This window comes from Cupressus sempervirens, chromosome 5 (genome assembly GCF_028749045.1).
Source record: "Cupressus sempervirens isolate cs-2001-9-10 chromosome 5, ASM2874904v1, whole genome shotgun sequence".
NCBI lineage: Eukaryota > Viridiplantae > Streptophyta > Pinopsida > Cupressales > Cupressaceae > Cupressus > Cupressus sempervirens.
This window is the reverse complement of record NC_143122.1, coordinates 1,009,415,930-1,009,432,748: the sequence shown is the minus strand read 5'-3', so window position 1 is coordinate 1,009,432,748 and position 16,819 is coordinate 1,009,415,930. Positions and strand designations below refer to the sequence as shown.

Sequence of the window (16,819 nt, the reverse complement as noted above, 5' to 3'; positions counted from 1 at the left end):
TATCAACAAAGCAATTATTCTCTATTTTGTGCTGGTCACAGCACCATTTTTATGGCTCATAACTATTTCTCTCAACGGCACTCCAACCACATTGACATACATGCTCACTTCGTTTATCATGCGGTTGAAGACAAATTTAAAGTCGCAAAGATAGACACAAAGATCAATCCCACAAATATCTTGACAAAGTAGTTCTCAAAAATAAGTTCAAATGTATTAGGACTTCTCTTGGTCTTGTTAAGAAAAAGTGAAGCAGCTACTAAAGCAGGGTATTGACTGATCAGTTGCAACATCAGTTGTCCTTTGGGTAGGAGATTGTGGAAGTGAAGGCCAACGGTCAATAATTTTTCCCTCCAATTATGTCTTTTGGCTTAATGAGACTTTTCATATTTCATGTAATTGGCCTGTACAAAGGTTGCTGCTGTGTCATTGTATATATCTTGGATTTCATATATATCTTGATTGTGTATGTCTTTATAAATTTGGTGGCTCAGTATTATTTGTGTTGCTCGTCTAATTTGTGTTCATTTGTTGTGTTCACTTTCGTTATTTAATCCTCTTCATCATGTGCTAATTCAAATGAATATAAAGTTTTTGCCTGCTTAAGTATTTCAAATGCTCGCTATAACCTTGAAGCATAACGAATTGAATGTCATTATTATCTAATAACGATGACATGAAAATCACGGTTACATTACGTTGGACCTTAATCCTGGTGAAAGAAAACATCATGAGCTTGATCTAAAATTAAAATTAACCAAAGCCATGATTACAAACCAAATTATCACATAAAGCTAATAACCACTTGACTGCCAACCATACAAAAATTTCAAACACAGTTATGCTCGAGGCAAGCACAGTTCTCCTCACCAACATCACTTGAAATGCAGGGTGTCACAACATTGCCATCACTAAACCATCTTGGCCGGTTCTCAGTCAGTTCCTTAACAAACTGATCTATTTTCTCAATGGTCACGTTGGGCATCACAACAACATGGGCAATACTTCCCTGACAAGCAAGCTGCCACTTGCGCACAAAGGCTTCATCTTGTGGTCTTTCAAAAACAACTGTGCTGCTCAGTTCATTTAACATTGCACTTATTCCAGCAGACCGTAAGCACTCCTTCAGATAATGTGCATTCCTGAGGCATTTCTGCACTTCTTTCTGGAAGCCCTTGTAACCTTTGCGATTTAAGGTATACCACAAAAATATAGGAGCATGCCCATTGCGACTCCCCATTATTGTTGCATCTACAGATGCAAGATATTCAACATTTCTTGAGATTGAATTTATGTGCTCAACCCTTGTTATTTGAACACCACATGGCATAGGACATCCAACAAACTTATGCCCAGATACACTGACACTTCCAATTGGTTTCTTAAAAGTCACCTTTGGTGCCTGCAAGGTAACCAGAAGATGAAATTAAGAATAGCGACATTATCTGTTAAAAAGGGGCCTAGAACATTAAAAAAAAAGAACTACATACCTAAAGCCTACAATAGAACTTTATTAAGAAGCAGCATTTTAAGTTTTACCCGCTTGACAAAAGGCATCATTAGCCCAAATAGAGCTCCATCACAATGAATATAGAATCTATCCTGGGTGAACCCTGTTTCTTTGAGGGTCTGTATTACCATATCCAAATCATCAACAGCACCCTTAACCGTGGTCCCTGGCATCACAGCAAAATTCTATTCAGCATATCAAATATACTCAACCTTTTAATAATGTTTTCTGACACCTAAGAAAGCAAAACAATAGGAAACAGTCACAAAATAATTTTAACATGACAAACACACCATTAAGTTGCAGATTAATTGGTTGCAAACCTGGGTTCTACACTTACAATAGTAAACATAGACCACCTTCTCTCACTATAAATATAACGTAACTTACCAATATTAACATTGACTATTGCAGGCTTGCCCTTGTTTTGAAGTAGCTTCTCTTTGAAATCTGCACAGTCGATCTCACCTGAGATCAATGTATCCACTTTTACCAATTCCATTCTATACATCCGCGCTGCTTTGAAAATTGAGTAATGTGTCTCTCGAGATGTGTACAGAATACCATCTGGAAGAACCTCCCTCCTGAAAAAATGAAAACAATGTTTGCCGCACAGTAAAGTCATTTTATATGGGCTAAAGGAAATAGCACAAAATAAGAAACTTGACCATGCAAATGCATTCAAAAGGGTACAAACCCAACAAGAACTCCGTGTAGATTTCCTTCGGTACCACAATTTGTAATGTACCCCCAGTATTCATGTTTCTCCAATTCCCAAAGACGGGCAAACCAATCCAAAACTCCAACCTCAAACTGCCTAGAATGCACTCCATAGTTGCTCTCAATAAATGGATCCCCAAGATTGTTGATGGAGAACATTTGCAGTTGTGCTAGTGCACCATAATCAAAATCCAAGTTGTAAGGGTATCCTGCAAATATCATACAGATTCAACACCTGTTTACATATAGCATAGAGCAAAGCTTCTGCAAAATATTTAGCTCAATACAAAAAAATACAAGGCATTTGCCTTCTCCGGCTATGGCCCCAGTACAATATAGTAAACTTTCTGTTAAAAAAAAATTTGCCCATCCAAGAAAAGATATCGATTATCTATTAAATTTGAAAAAGCTTTATTTAAAAATGACAAAAATTAGCAAGCAATAACTATACCGCAAGTTAAAAATCAAATGTCAGTCCTCAAGACAACCAAAATATTCATTAGCGCACGACTAGATAAGCATTCAAATAGTCTCACAATGTCTGTTAGCAACTTCTCCAAATCTACTTAATATATTCCGCGGGGATGTGAGCTTCCCTGTGGTTTCTGTTCCATTTTATCAACCTTTAAATTCTTAATCATGTGGAGCATCCACTCAATCATTTGATTTGTCACCTTAAATAATTTTCTGCCTTTATTAAGTTTTCAAGAATAAAATAACCATCCCAGCACTCTTCCTAGATTAGTATATCTAGATCCCTGCATTTTCAATTGAAATATTTGTTGTTAAACACCCTTCAAAGATGTCCCATAAAGGTTATGATGCAGCATTTTTACTTCTAAACAGAATTCTTCCTAGATTGTTACATCTAGATCCCTGCATTTTAAATTCAAATTATTTGTTCTTAACCATTCTCTTCTTGTGATATTGCTATCAAGATTTAACTGTGTAGTTTTTGAGTCAAACTCATTGACCCATGTTTCATGAGTAGGATTCATACATGAATCCATCTCTCATGAAAATAAATGGAACACTTAGCACTCATTGGATCTAGGTGATGCTCACAGAGGTGAAGCACCAGGACTTCCTGGGAGGTCACCCATCCCAGTACTACTCCAGCTCGAGCGCACTCGAGCTGGAGTAGTACTGGGATGGGTGACCTCCCAGGAAGTCCTGGTGCTTCACCTCTGTGAGCATCACCGCGCTCGAACTGGAGTAGTACTGGGATGGGTGACCTCTGTGAGCATCACCTAGATCCAATGACTGCTAAGTGTTCCATTTATTCTCATGAGAGATGGATTCATGTATGAATCGCTACTCATGAAACATGGGTCAATGAGTTTGACTCAAAAACTACACAGTTAAATCCTGATAGCAATATCACAATTTGACTTCTTGTGGAAATATCTCCTACTTATCATTCTCTTCTTAACAACCTACAAAGATGATCCCTGAAGGTTATGATGCAGCATTTATACCACTAAACAGACTTCTATTATCTGCATAGAGAACGTCACAGATTATAGTGCTTTCAATTTTAAGGAGAAAATAGCTTCCCCAGCTTAATTATTCTATTTACCTTATCTTCAGCCCCTTCTCCAGAGATGTAACTAGGCTAATAGTGGCCTAGTGCCAGCTGGTAAGTTTAATTTGGCCCTTCCCCTATAAATTATGATATAACATTATTAACGGATATAATTTTACTTTCTGGGACTTTGACAAAGATGACATGCATAATGGTGAAGTATGTACCACAGATTTGAAGATCCATTCAACCAGCATGAAACACTGATTTTCCATTAAGTGCATTTTTAAGTGTTTTGTGTTTTTTCTTCACTAATAGTATGCCTATTTATTATCTCGGAATTTTTTGGCTTCTCATGTTTAGGATTCTCTGCTACTTGATGCACTTTATCATATCTTCAATCATGCCAAATATAATTTTGCTTTCTTAGAAATTTATTAGCTCTCATGCCTCCTCAATTCTTTGCAACAAAACATTTACATTCATACATCATTCGAGTGTGAGCAGCCTTTAAAAACTCAGAACAAATAGTAACTATGGTTTGTAATGTGGTTTTATCTGTATTTGTTAGCAGAAATTTAGTTTCTGTATTTGTTAGCAGAAATTTACTTCTGAGTCCTGCAATTGTTGGTGAGAATTAATGGATGCTCTTTTACAAGAACCCTTATTGAATTCCAATTTTTGGTTGCTATCTCCATAACAATTGCTGCATGCATAACTATTGGTATACATACTATTTTGTAATTGATACCATAATTTGGATGTGTTCAAACTTTCTTCACTAATGACTGTCCAATAAAGATCAAGTTACTTGTGATAAAATAATAACATAGTTGAGTTGCATGGCCATTTAGCTCATCCGGACACTGCTTCTTTTTGACAAATATTATGATAATATACAGATCACATAAAGGAATCTACTTTTGCCTAGATTTGTTGATGATCGTAAACAATCCTTTAAAATACTGCAACAGTTTTTTAGTGCATATTGTTGGTTCCCAAAACTGCAGATTGGAAATCTAAGAGCTTGCCAATTCTCCAATTCGATTCCACAATCAATTATGGCCAACGAACGAGAATCACATTGATTCCCTTGCACTTTAGGCTCCACTACACCCAAGTGTGTAGACCTTCACCTCAAACGTTGACTTATTGGCTTAAGGTTTTTCTATAGCGAATTTATGCTTTGGTGAGTTCTCTAGCTGGCAAGGTCGTTGAACTCGATTAATATGGAGTTCTGTGATAGTTTGAAACGAACATTTTGTATAAGGTTTTTGACAATAATTTTGAGGTTTGAAGAGGGAAGTTATAGATTTTCTACTTTCAAATATAAATCCAATACTTCAATGATAAAAAGATCAGTGCTTTAGCTTGTTCCGGCAACAAAGTCAACTACGATGAAGATTATAACGTACAACTTTAGAATGTTCTATGCACATAAACTATAAATAGTTTAATAATCAAGAGGCAACGGATCAAATACATCTACACAATTCTAAACTAGTCCAAATTGCACTTTAACTCCTAAGGTCGGGGAGAGTAACTGAACACAGATTCAGAAACAATTAAATATTTCACAATATCTGTGATGATCGAGTTTAAAATGTCATTGATGACCTCGTCCACTTATCTGACATAAATTTTTTACAGAATTAAAAAAATGATTATTAAAGACCAATCAACTGCAATTTAATTCACCAAGCCATTTAAATAATAAAAAAGCAACAGACTTTTATAATCAATAATCAAAAACACCTTGACCTTCTTCTATTTATGCCTCACGGATGAGTCATTTAATTCATACCCAACCAATGCAACATTTCAAAATTAATTGATTAATCATCACCGCATGTTTATTTAATATAATCAAAAGTTGTAACCAACGGCTTCATAATTGCCATGAACATCCAAAGCGCAATTATAGTTTGGGAAATAATTTTGAAGCAAAGTTTTTAATTATTGGGCATTTGTGCATGGTTTTATCGGGCCTCTTTCTTCACTCTTTCGATCAGTGCCTGGAGGTTGAAATTGAACACTCATGAATGTGAGATGAAAAATATAAACCCAAAACAAACTGCCGTCGGCATAGAAAGCATCACATCTTCCTACTGCTTCCATTTAATTTCTTTTTACCTGGGGGAATACCTCATCAATATATATTAAGGCCGTCTGGACTATTCACTTTCAAACTTTTGTATTCCTTTGCTGTGTTCAAATGCTTTTCTGATTCATACGACACATGCTCCTTTTGTTCACGCTATGCGCTGTGACCATATTCATTGATGCCTGCAGATAATAGTTTGTCGTTACTTCAAGCTGCCAAACATAACTACTTTCTTAATACATGTTTGCCCACTGATTCTCATATCGAATGCCATTATATACAACTGGAGTTTATTTAGTATGAATTGGAATATGTTTAATAGAGATGCTCACCTACTTCCGGATACTCTGTGCACTCCTTTTGATGTGTCGTCTTGATCCTAAAAGTATTTTATTTGTTTCAGACTGGGTGTTTACTGTCAGTTGTCACCTTCTGTACTCTGCAGACCTGTTGTGGTGCTACTGTGGTATCGGACTGTAAGGTTTTTTGTGATTTCAAAAGCTTCCAACTGAGAACGTCCTTTCTATGACAGTGTTTCATTGGGTACACCAAGAGAAGCCTCGATAATCAATGATTGGAGAGCATTCGGAATAGACTTGGGATCTTTTGCAAAACACTATTCTGTCTTTTCTTCAACATCTTTGTTTGCTTTCCAAGTCCAAAGGTGATTTAAGATGTGTTGATGTTTCTATATCCTTGAAGATATTGCTTCTGTATTCAATCTCTATTGAAAACATGAACTATGTGAATATAAGCTTTTCCCTCTGCAGATGTATTGATTGTCTTCTTGTTTCGATTCTTCTATTAAAGCTCACTTTGCAAAGGCGTAGATTTTCACATTTGATGTCTCAGGGTTCTGCAAGTTTTCAACATTATTTCCCAAAGATGGTACTGATTTGATGTACTATGCATTAATCACCCCAACATTCATGCTTCATTTATTGGTGCCTCATTTGATTCGTATGGATGCTTTTGTTTATGACTATTGATGATGAGCCTTCTTGAATTCAGGGAACATGCTGTGCGGTGGTCCTGTTGCTTGTTTGACCTGTAAATTCTGAATATTCAGACATAAAGCATTGTGTTCTTGGTAACAATCAAAATTTGCTTATAGCTTGTAATTGCCATAGTCAAACTGTATTATCTGTAAGTGCAGCTGAAGTGTATTTCCCTTCAGAACTGAAGTCTGCTGCGTAAACTGGCGCAGCATGACCTAATTTGCAGAGTTGTAACTTTTCTGAACTCACAGTTTACGCAGCAGACTTCAGTTCTGATTTGATGTGCTCACAGTTTGTTGTTGTATTCCATTTGGTCAAGGTTATTGAAATGCAACCCTGCAAAGTCTTATAGAACAGAGGTTTATGCACATAGGAGGTCACATATGAAGATCCTTCCTTTGTCGTAGTATTTAGGACTTCAAATTTTGCCAGAATCTAGGGTACCAACACATATGTTGAGCATCCATTGAATTCAAATAACTTTGTCCAGTTAAAGTACCTAACCAGTTCACTTTATTTTGCTAGCTTCATCAATACTTCCTTCGTTGTGGAATTCTAAAATTTGAAATGCATCTTATAAAGAGGTTTTCTGACCTACTGCTTTCGTCTAGATCTCCCAAAAGCGGCAATTCAAAGAGAACCCATCCAATTCAAAAGTACTTTCTCTGTAATTTTTCATTGTGGCACTTCAATGCTTGAAATGCATCTAAGAAAGAGCTAGTGAGACCTACTACTTTGATTTCCATCTTCTTCAAATGGTTTGAAACAACAGTTTAAGTAGATTCTAATTCTCTCCTGATATATTACGGCAGTTCAATATTGTTGATTAATGTTTGCAATTTCTTGTCATAACTGTTCTAATAGACAGCGTGTGCCCTTCTCTCCCTACTAAACATGGCTTATACTCCATTTTACAAGCCATCAGACCAAATGCTTCTGCTTATACATTAGCAATGACTTCATGACAGGGTCTCAATAACTTCATTTTGTGCAAACAGTAGCATTTGGTAAAGGTACAAATTGCATATCCAGATTTCCTGCCTCCTCTTTAACAAGCAACACTAAGGGTGCAATGGAGTATTTATATAAGTAAGAGACAAGAAAAACCAGTTAGGAAACGAGGACCTGTAATAAAGAGGATTATTCAGATTTTGGGTGCAGACTGAGCAGAAAAATTCCATCATAAAGAAGATCAAACTAACACGTCAAACTGATATGAGAAATCAGACTTCACATATGTATACAACTGTATAAGTTGGTATTATTCCATATGAGTTGGTGGAAGCAAGATGGGGAGATGTAGTTCAGCCACTCCTCCAAACTAAGTTCACCACTCCAACAGCTGAAATTGATCGATGGGTTGAACATTCCTGACTCTTGATGGCTCAGAAGCGACTTGGTTGACCTATGGGAAGGATTGGTCTATAGTTGGGTATTCCTGATACTTTTAACCCAGGGGGGAAATTGGTCCATAGTTGGACATTCTTGCCACTTGTAGGATGTTCAACCCACGGAGGGGAATTGGTCCATAGTTGAATATTCCTGCCACTTGAGGTGGATGTTGGTAAGTTTGCCATACTGTGATTACATAGTAACACGGGGTGCTGTTTTTGGGTGCCGCACCCGAGACGGGGACGCACCCAAGACGGGGGGACAGCATTCCTACATCCCCAGTGGCACCACCAACTCACCACCAGGAGGGGGATGTCCCCACATCCCCATTTGGGAACTCGGGGACAGGGACACATCCCTCACCCAGCTAGGGACAGCCGGCCTTCCCCCTTTTTCACTCAAAAACATGCAAAAAAAAACATTCAAAAGGTTTTGTTCTATTGTTTTTTGTTGTTTGTTGAACCTGAGCCTAAGCCTCAAGTTGACATGGATGATTAGAGGCCTCTAGGCAGCCTCTACTGCATTTTGGGGGCCCTTGGTCCATTAGTACTTGACGTTTTGTCTTTTGATTTTGTAGTTTGTACTTGAGACTTGGATATTTGCGGTTTGAAAGTTGAAACATCAAACATTGTGATCATATCATGGTTGATGCTACTTGATGTAATTAAGTTTATGATTCCATTGAATAATTGATGAGATAATGATAGTCATACTTTTGCTAAATTGATAATAGATATCTATGACTTTTGAATTTGCTTAATTATTTAATTTATTTGATAGAAGTTAGAAGTTAGATCTCTTTTATTGTTCATGAATCATTGTTCAACGTTCAATGCAATGTAAAACTAAACTAGCAATAGCGGTCTTGATGAAGTTATACTTCATATCTATGTCTTATATTGGTATACATCTTTGTATAATTAGCATTTTAAGTATCATATGTATAGTATATACTATATACCCCCCCCCCCAATCCCCCGTCATTGTCCCCAACTTGAGACCCCTTTGTCCCCCCGTCCCTGAAACTCATCCCCCATGCTGGTGTAACTATGTGCGATTATGATGTGCTCTCAAGCTTAGTTGGACTGGGCAGATTACCCATGCCGTCTCTAAAACTCCTACCAAGATGAATTTATGAAGAGTAACATGATGGAAACCTACAATTTAAGGAAATTACGAGGCAACTCCATCAATGAGATTAGTTATATCTTATGATTCAATTAATGTTCCTAGCCCCATTGAGAAAGATATGTTTTATGGATTATATTAAAATTGTAATTTTACGGCGCGAATCAGGGCATTGGAAAAAGGGGTCATTGCCCACTGAAATATCAAACTGTTGAATCCTACTTGCTGGGCAGGCCATGGATGAGGGCAGCTGCAAGTCATATCTTTCGCAATGAACCATGCCCAGGGCTCTAGTCCATCAAGATGTAGTCAGATGGATCAGGTAAAATGCTGAATCCACTTCGCTGTGAGCAGCATGGGTACTTGTTTGTGGTAACTATGAGACATATTAAAGTGTCTAAGTGGATGCACCCAGTTGGAGTCATAAATTGGATAGAAACTATTTTAAACTTTTATATAGATGAGATATATTAATACATCAGAACCATTTTGCTGGGAAAGATGTGCATGTGCTCAGGTGCAAGTGAAGTCGTTATAACCACATGGCATCGATAAGCACAGGAGCAAGTGAGGTATTTTGTCTAACCGTGCATGAGGTAGGGCATATGTGAGCCAAATATTTCTAAGGTAGCCCCAGGGTCAGATCTTTCAAGACACTAATGATATTAGATTTCCACATTCCATATTGTTCATATTAGAACTTTCAATAATGAGGAACTAGCTGCAGGGATCCCTGTAATTGAAACAACTGGAAGACATCAAACAGCCCAAATATTTCAGTTTTGAGGTTCACTTGCAGTGTCAACATCCATGTGTTTCTGTGAGCAAGCTTGACAGCAAGGTCAAGAAAACTCAAAACTATATGACCTAGCACAATGAAACTCACAACAATGTGAGTAAATCCAAGGAGATGGTGTTGCAAGTAAAGTGGGTTTAACCACACCTATATGAACTGGAGTAGTACTGGGACAAAGTCTTGGCAGTTCACCATATGAACATCACCTAGATGTAATGAGAGTTGAGTCTTATGTTCATTCTCAAGAGAGATGGGTTCTTATAAATCACTAGCATGAAACATGTCTCAATGAGTTTGACTCTAAAAGGACACAATACAATCCCAATAGAAAAATCAGTAAGTTGTTGATTCGGGTTTGGGGACGAATTCAGGTTTGGGGTTTGGGTTCATGGATTCCGGCAAAAAAAAATTCCCATTTGGGTTCGTGAGTATATTTATGCATTATATATACACAAAAATTATATATACGTATATACAGAAATAAGAGAAACATGCTGGTCCTCCTGAGTTTATCATGGGTCCTCCTAGGTTCGTTGTGGGTCCTCCTGGATTCACCATGGGTCGTCCCTAGTTCGTTGTGAGTCAGTCCGAATTCGTTGCAGGTCCGGGCAAGGTCCTTCATTTGGACTGTGAGTTCGCCTGGGTTTGCTTTGGCAAACCCACAATCCAAATGGCGTGAACCTTGGCGAACCCACAATCCAAATGAAGGACCCTGCTCAGACCTGCAACGAACCTAGGCGCAAACCAGGACCCGTGCGAACCCAGAACCGGATCTGGGCAGTAGGGTCCCAACCTGATATCTAAGAAAAATCACAATTTAACTTGCTGAAAATATCTCGTAAACTCAAGGAAACTCAAAAAAATTGAGTAATTTCAAGGAAACTCAACTCTTAAAACTAAGGCCAAGGTTTACACTCCTAAAAACATATTTATGTCTAAACTCTTTCAAAAAATCAAATGTCACTGCAAACTTGGAACTTGTGATTTATAATCCACCGCCAAAAGACAAAGCCACGGATGTCGGTCATAAATAAACCTTTTAAAAATTCTGCACCTAGCAATGGAGCAAGGCATGTAAGCTATGTTGGAGTTAATGTTCCAACAGTAGTCAATAATAATTGTTACTCGTGGCAAACCTTGTTGAGTTGTTGGCAACACAAGTTTAGCTCAGGTGTAAGTCAAAGAGTTTTAGTTTGAATCAAGTTCATATTGTAGATGTGTTGAGTTAGGTGTCCATAAGTTTGAATTTAGCTATCAAGTTAGCTGTCAAGTTTATGTGTGTGTTGTCAATGATGAAGTAGTTTGTTGTCAATCTAATTAGCAATCATTTATATGTTGTTGAGCCAAGCTATTGTATAAATTTGCATCTATTATTCAATAAATTAAGCTGGAAGTTCTTTCTTTCTTTATTATGTTTATGTTGTTCTATTTTTTCAATATGGTACCAGAGCTATCTTCCTATTAAGTTTTGTGTGTTAGAGAAGAAGTTGTTAAGAAGATGAGGCCAAGAGAAGAACCACTGGATAATTATGTTTTCATTAAAAAAATTGTTTAATTTTGAAGAGATCAATGCTTTGAAAAATAGGAAAAGATGATGTACAGGCTAGATGTATGCTCGAATAGTTTGAGGTGCTATAGGATCAAAGAAGCTACACCTTTACAAGGGTTACAAGGCATTCCATTTGGAGATAGTGTGTCCAATAGTTTGGGGAGATCTGAAAGGCTAGAAGCTTGGCATAGTACCTTTACAAGGGTTATGAGACATTTCATGTGGAGATGGTGTGTCCAATGGTGTTTGGAAGATGGATGCTAACTACATAACTATGAGAAAGTCTTACTCCTCTATTACATATTTTCAAAGTATAATTTTTACATAATATTTCTTTTAGTTGTCACATTAAGTGAGGGTGTTTGAGTTAATGTTCCAACAATAGTCAATAATAATTGTTACACGTGGCAAACCTTGTTGAGTTGCTGGCAACACAAGTTTAGTTTAGATGTGAGTCAAAGAGTTTTAGTTTGCATCTAGTATTCAACAAAATTAAGCTGGAAGTTCTTCTATTATGTTTATGTTGTTCTATTTTTCCAATAAGTTGCACATGGGCAGTAGACCGCTAGTTTACAAACAAACAAAAAACATATGCAGCTTACTCCAAAATAATTCCACAAATATGCTACGGAGGGTAAAATTTCTAAACACGCAATGAAACATTCTTCAAGAACTCAAAAAGAGACCCGCATTGGGCGAAATGCAACTTCAGATCTGGAGCCAACAGACCTACCAAATCGACGCATTCGAAATTTGAGAGCAAAAGAAGGAAACAAGCATACCTAAATGGTGCTTTGTTCGTTCGATGAGGCTGCGCCTGTACTTGGCCAAAACGCTGGCCATATACGCCTCCCTGTCCCCAGTAACCTCGTCATCGGCATCCGGCTCAGTGATCGCATGGCAGCTCGACCGCACATTTTTCCCCAACACAATTTCTTTCTCCTCAACAGCCGTCCCATTCCCAGCCACATCCCCATTACAGGGTTTCTCATCACAGCCATCAAATTCCTCAACGGTGATGGGCAACAATGACGCACAGATCTCTACGGTATCAAGTTCCTGGGGAAGAGGCTCCACCTTAGGGTTTACTATACCCTCTGTTAACGATCCATTTTGTGCTGTGGACACCATGATTGTATAGGAAACCAACGAGAATTTATACGTATGCTATATTCTTCCCGGATCCGGGAATATGCTTCAAAAATGTGCCGCGATCGAGTCCCTTGGAGTTCACCGAATATGCCTTGGAAACGCCTGTTCCTTGCCTATCAAATCCGCTATAACGCTGGCTGTCATTATGAAGCGAAAATATCTGTGTCCACGGTCACTGGCTGTTCTGGTCACCGGACTCGTTTTGACAGACACGTGGCATGAAAATGTGGAGTTTCGAGCCCACGTTCGTCCTGTGGCCCATGATATTAAATGTTGTGGAAGAGACGACGACAAGTGTAGGGGTGGCAGCCAATTAGCGCTAGACATTGCTTCCCATGTAAGAAATGCTAGTACGTCTCCTTTTTCAGGGGTTTTTCCTTGTCGGTGGACTGGTTATTATATCATTTAGGAGAGCCAGCTAGGCAGCCGACTATTTCCTCCCTTTGTATCACATGCGTCAATGCTCCTATGTACTTGTATGTAGTGTCCTCACTCACTCGTCCCATGGGAAATTGGTGTAAATTTGGTAATATAATCAACAACAAACAAGATTTTGAAAAATAAAAAGTGAAGATGAGATATTTAAATAAGGTGGAAATAAATATTATATCCAGTAGGTCTATGTTTCCTTTTTCCATTCACTTTGGATGTGTCTCTGTTATTTCAATTGCTCCTTTGTCTCAGATGAGCGAATCTTAACCCACTCTGCTCCCAGATCAAATCTAATTTTCTTGTGCTCCTGGCGATCATGATTGGAATGTTCTATTTTGAATGGCCACCAATTGTTTCCCTCCCCGAAAATTTTTTACTAGTGACAGGAAATTTCTGACTGAGTTGGAAAGGAGACACGTACAACATCCACTCTAGCCAACAGAGCAAGGTAAGCGAGAAATAGTGTTGTCGCACTACCATAGAAATCACGGCCATAGCCACAAGTTACTTTCTATATCAAACTCCTCTAATCGCGAATTTTACCTTCTTTATGATGGGCATAGTATTCTCGATCTCTCCTTCTAGTCTTCTCTCGTTGCAGTTTGTGAAGTACAAATTCTGGAAGGTGGGTACATTGGTCTTTTAGTGGAGTTTGTTGGCCCTGCAATGGATGCAACTCTACTTGTTCTTAGTCTTGTTTTGCGGCTATTTTTGTAGTACTCTCTTCTTGTAGTTGTTTAGAGCTAGTTGAAACTTTCTATAATATTTTAGCGTGTCTGTAGGTCACTGTCACATCTTTGTTACGTGCATAATATTCTCTATTTCTTTTTATATTTTCATGTATTTGTTGTTCATAAGGTGGAATTCTTGGGAGATGTTTTCTTTTCGAAGATTCCATTTCTTCGAAAGTGTAAGTAGGATATATTATTTAGTTAGATAATTCATGAGAAGAAGGTAGACATGCATTGAAGGAAGAATGTAGTTAATGGTGAGGAAAGGATAAACATGTGTAGCAGATGGAATATTAATGGTTGGAATTTAGTCACCACGATCAACATTTCATGTTGAATCACTACTCATGAAACATGGGTCAATGAGTTTGACTCAAAAAACACAGTTAAATCCTGATAGCAATATCACAATTTGACTTGATGTGAAAATTATCTCCTACTTATCAATTGATGAGCTTAAGGGGCTTTATAATGAATGGTTCATAAGGCACAACACTTGGTGAAGGTTTTGCAAATGGGGTTGCAAGCTTTGGGTTTAACCATGGAGGAAACTCCGTAGTTAAGTGCGCTCAGGCTGGAGTAGTACTGGGATGGGTGACCTCCCGGGAAGTCCCGATGCTTCACCCCTGTAAGCATCACCTAGATCGAATGAGTGCTAAGTGTTCCATTTATTCTAATGAGAGATGGATTTATGTTGAATCACTACTCATGAAACATGGGTCAATGAGTTTGACTCAAAAAACACACAGTTAAATCCTGATAGCAATATCACAATTTGACTTGCTGTGGAAATTATCTCCTACTTATCAATTGATGAGCTTAAGGGGATTTATAATGAATGGTTCATAAGGCACAACACTTGGTGAAGGTTTTGCAAATGGGGTTGCAAGCTTTGGGTTTAACCATGGAGGAAACTCCGTAGTTAAGCGCGCTCAGGCTGGAGTAGTACTGGGATGGGTGACCTCTCGGGAAGTCCGGATGCTTCACCCCTGTAAGCATCACCTAGATCCAATGAGTGCTAAGTGTTCCATTTATTCTCATGAGAGATGGATTCATGTTGAATCACTACTCATGAAACATGGGTCATTGAGTTTGACTCAAAAAACACACAGTTAAATCCTGATAGCAATATCACAACATTTCATGGCAGATATGAGAGGTGTGTACTTTGGTACAATAGATAGAGATATTTACGAAGATAGAAGCTTTACATATTGGGTCAAATCTAAGAATTCATTTATCATAACTAATGGATAAAATTTTGTCCAATCTATTTGTGGATAAAGAGGAAGAGTGAGAGATAACATTTTGTTTGGTGCCTTTGCAAAGCTTAGACTTGTAAAAGTTTTGTTAAATGTATTTCGATGTTGTGCTTTACCCTTAAAAGGGGTTTGGGGATGGATAGGATGGCTGGTTGGATGGCTATTGTATGCACCCTAAAATGGTCACCTTGACTATGTGCCTTGGTTTCATAATTTATCTCAAGCTTGAATCGATATTTACATCAACATTTCCTTTAATCAAATCAAATCATTTGAATTATTTAATTAATCATTATTATTTTACATCAATTTCCTTGATTAAATTGGAGTTAATTTATTTAAATAATTTTAAATAAATGGTTGGATCATCTTGATTTTTGTATTATTTAATTAAAGGAATTTTCTCCTTTTTAATTAAATAAAACCCCTCCTCACTTAATTTTATGTGCAACAATTATTATTTTAAAAGAAATAATTAAATAAATGTCACACACTTTATTTTATTTTGAAAAAAGGGGTAAAAACTTTATTGAAGATCAGAAAGCACTATTACAAAGAAAGCAAGGACATAAGGTCTTGAGAAAACCAAAGCACCACCCCACACAAAGATAAAACGACCCTCACCATCATCTGTCACCATTCTCAACCCTGTCCACATCCAGAATATTCATTAAATCAAGACGGATCCCCTGAGGGACCAACTCCCACTCCTCAATTCTCCATCCCTCAGCATGCTCACAAGCCCATTTCGCCAAACAATTAGCTGCCCTATTCCACTCCCTTGGAATATGGACAAAAGTCACTATTTCCATCAAAGAGCCAATCCATAAAATTTGCTACACAATCCTAGCCAACTGCCAGCTAACATCAACCACTTTCTATTCAATAAGCAGATTGATCAAAACCTGGGAATCGAATTCACAAACTATCCTTCTCCACCCTAAAGCATGAGCTCTCTCAAGAGCAACAAGAATAGCCAAGCCTTCCACCAAGTTGATGGTCTGTACCCCTTCATAGATCAAAAAAATAAAGATCACAAAGCCCAAAGAGTCTCTACCAATCCCGCCAATACCGGTTGGACCCAAATTGCCCTTGAAGATCCATAAGTATTGATCTTCAAAACTCCAAAGGGAGGAACCTGCCATTTGCCAATCCTATCAATTTTTTGCTTCTCACAATGTTGTCTCTTAGCCCTAGTCAAGGCCATAGAAGACCCCAAAATCCCCAATCTTTCAACCAACTTTGTATCTCTCTTCCCCAAAGGTAATTCCACTTCACACTTAACGTCTATTGTCTCTTGAACCATGCCCAATATCCTCTGCCAAATTTGTTGCACTAGTCTTTGTTCCCCATGGAATATCCTTCAATTGCGCTCTAGCCAAATCTACCACAATAAGAAGATAGGCCCCACAAACCACACCTCCTACAGAAAGGGAGCCACAGAAGGTGGTCGGCCCATCCCTTGCCAAAACTCAATCAAGGAAGAAGCATGAACACAAGGAGTTGTCCAAACACCCCAC

The 16,819-nt window shown here is 38.0% G+C and overlaps 1 protein-coding gene across 1 annotated transcript; it reads right to left on the bottom strand.

The window, feature by feature from the left end:
• Positions 1-630: 630 nt before the first annotated feature.
• EMB1075 (Pyridoxal phosphate (PLP)-dependent transferases superfamily protein) lies at positions 631-12,991 on the bottom strand. The gene is made up of 5 exons (XM_089833276.1): positions 12,505-12,991; positions 2,208-2,439; positions 1,901-2,094; positions 1,540-1,676; positions 631-1,402 (listed from the first exon to the last, which is right to left on the bottom strand). The coding sequence occupies exons 1-5, from the start codon at positions 12,851-12,853 to the stop codon at positions 830-832; spliced, it is 1,485 nt and encodes a 494-aa protein (XP_089689402.1). The 5' UTR covers positions 12,854-12,991; the 3' UTR covers positions 631-829.
• Between the last annotated feature and the right edge of the window lie 3,828 nt (positions 12,992-16,819).

What these genes read in the sequence shown, in the direction of transcription:
- EMB1075 (XM_089833276.1), bottom strand. Translation starts at nt 12,853, where the DNA reads ATGGTGTCCACAGCACAAAATGGATCGTTAACAGAGGGTATAGTAAAC. An exon ending in ACGAACAAAGCACCATTTAG is followed by an intron (nt 2,440 to 12,504) that starts GTATGCTTGTTT and finishes TGATATTTGCAG; the next exon opens with GATACCCTTACAACTTGGAT. An exon ending in TGATGCCTTTTGTCAAGCGG is followed by an intron (nt 1,403 to 1,539) that starts GTAAAACTTAAA and finishes GTTACCTTGCAG; the next exon opens with GCACCAAAGGTGACTTTTAA.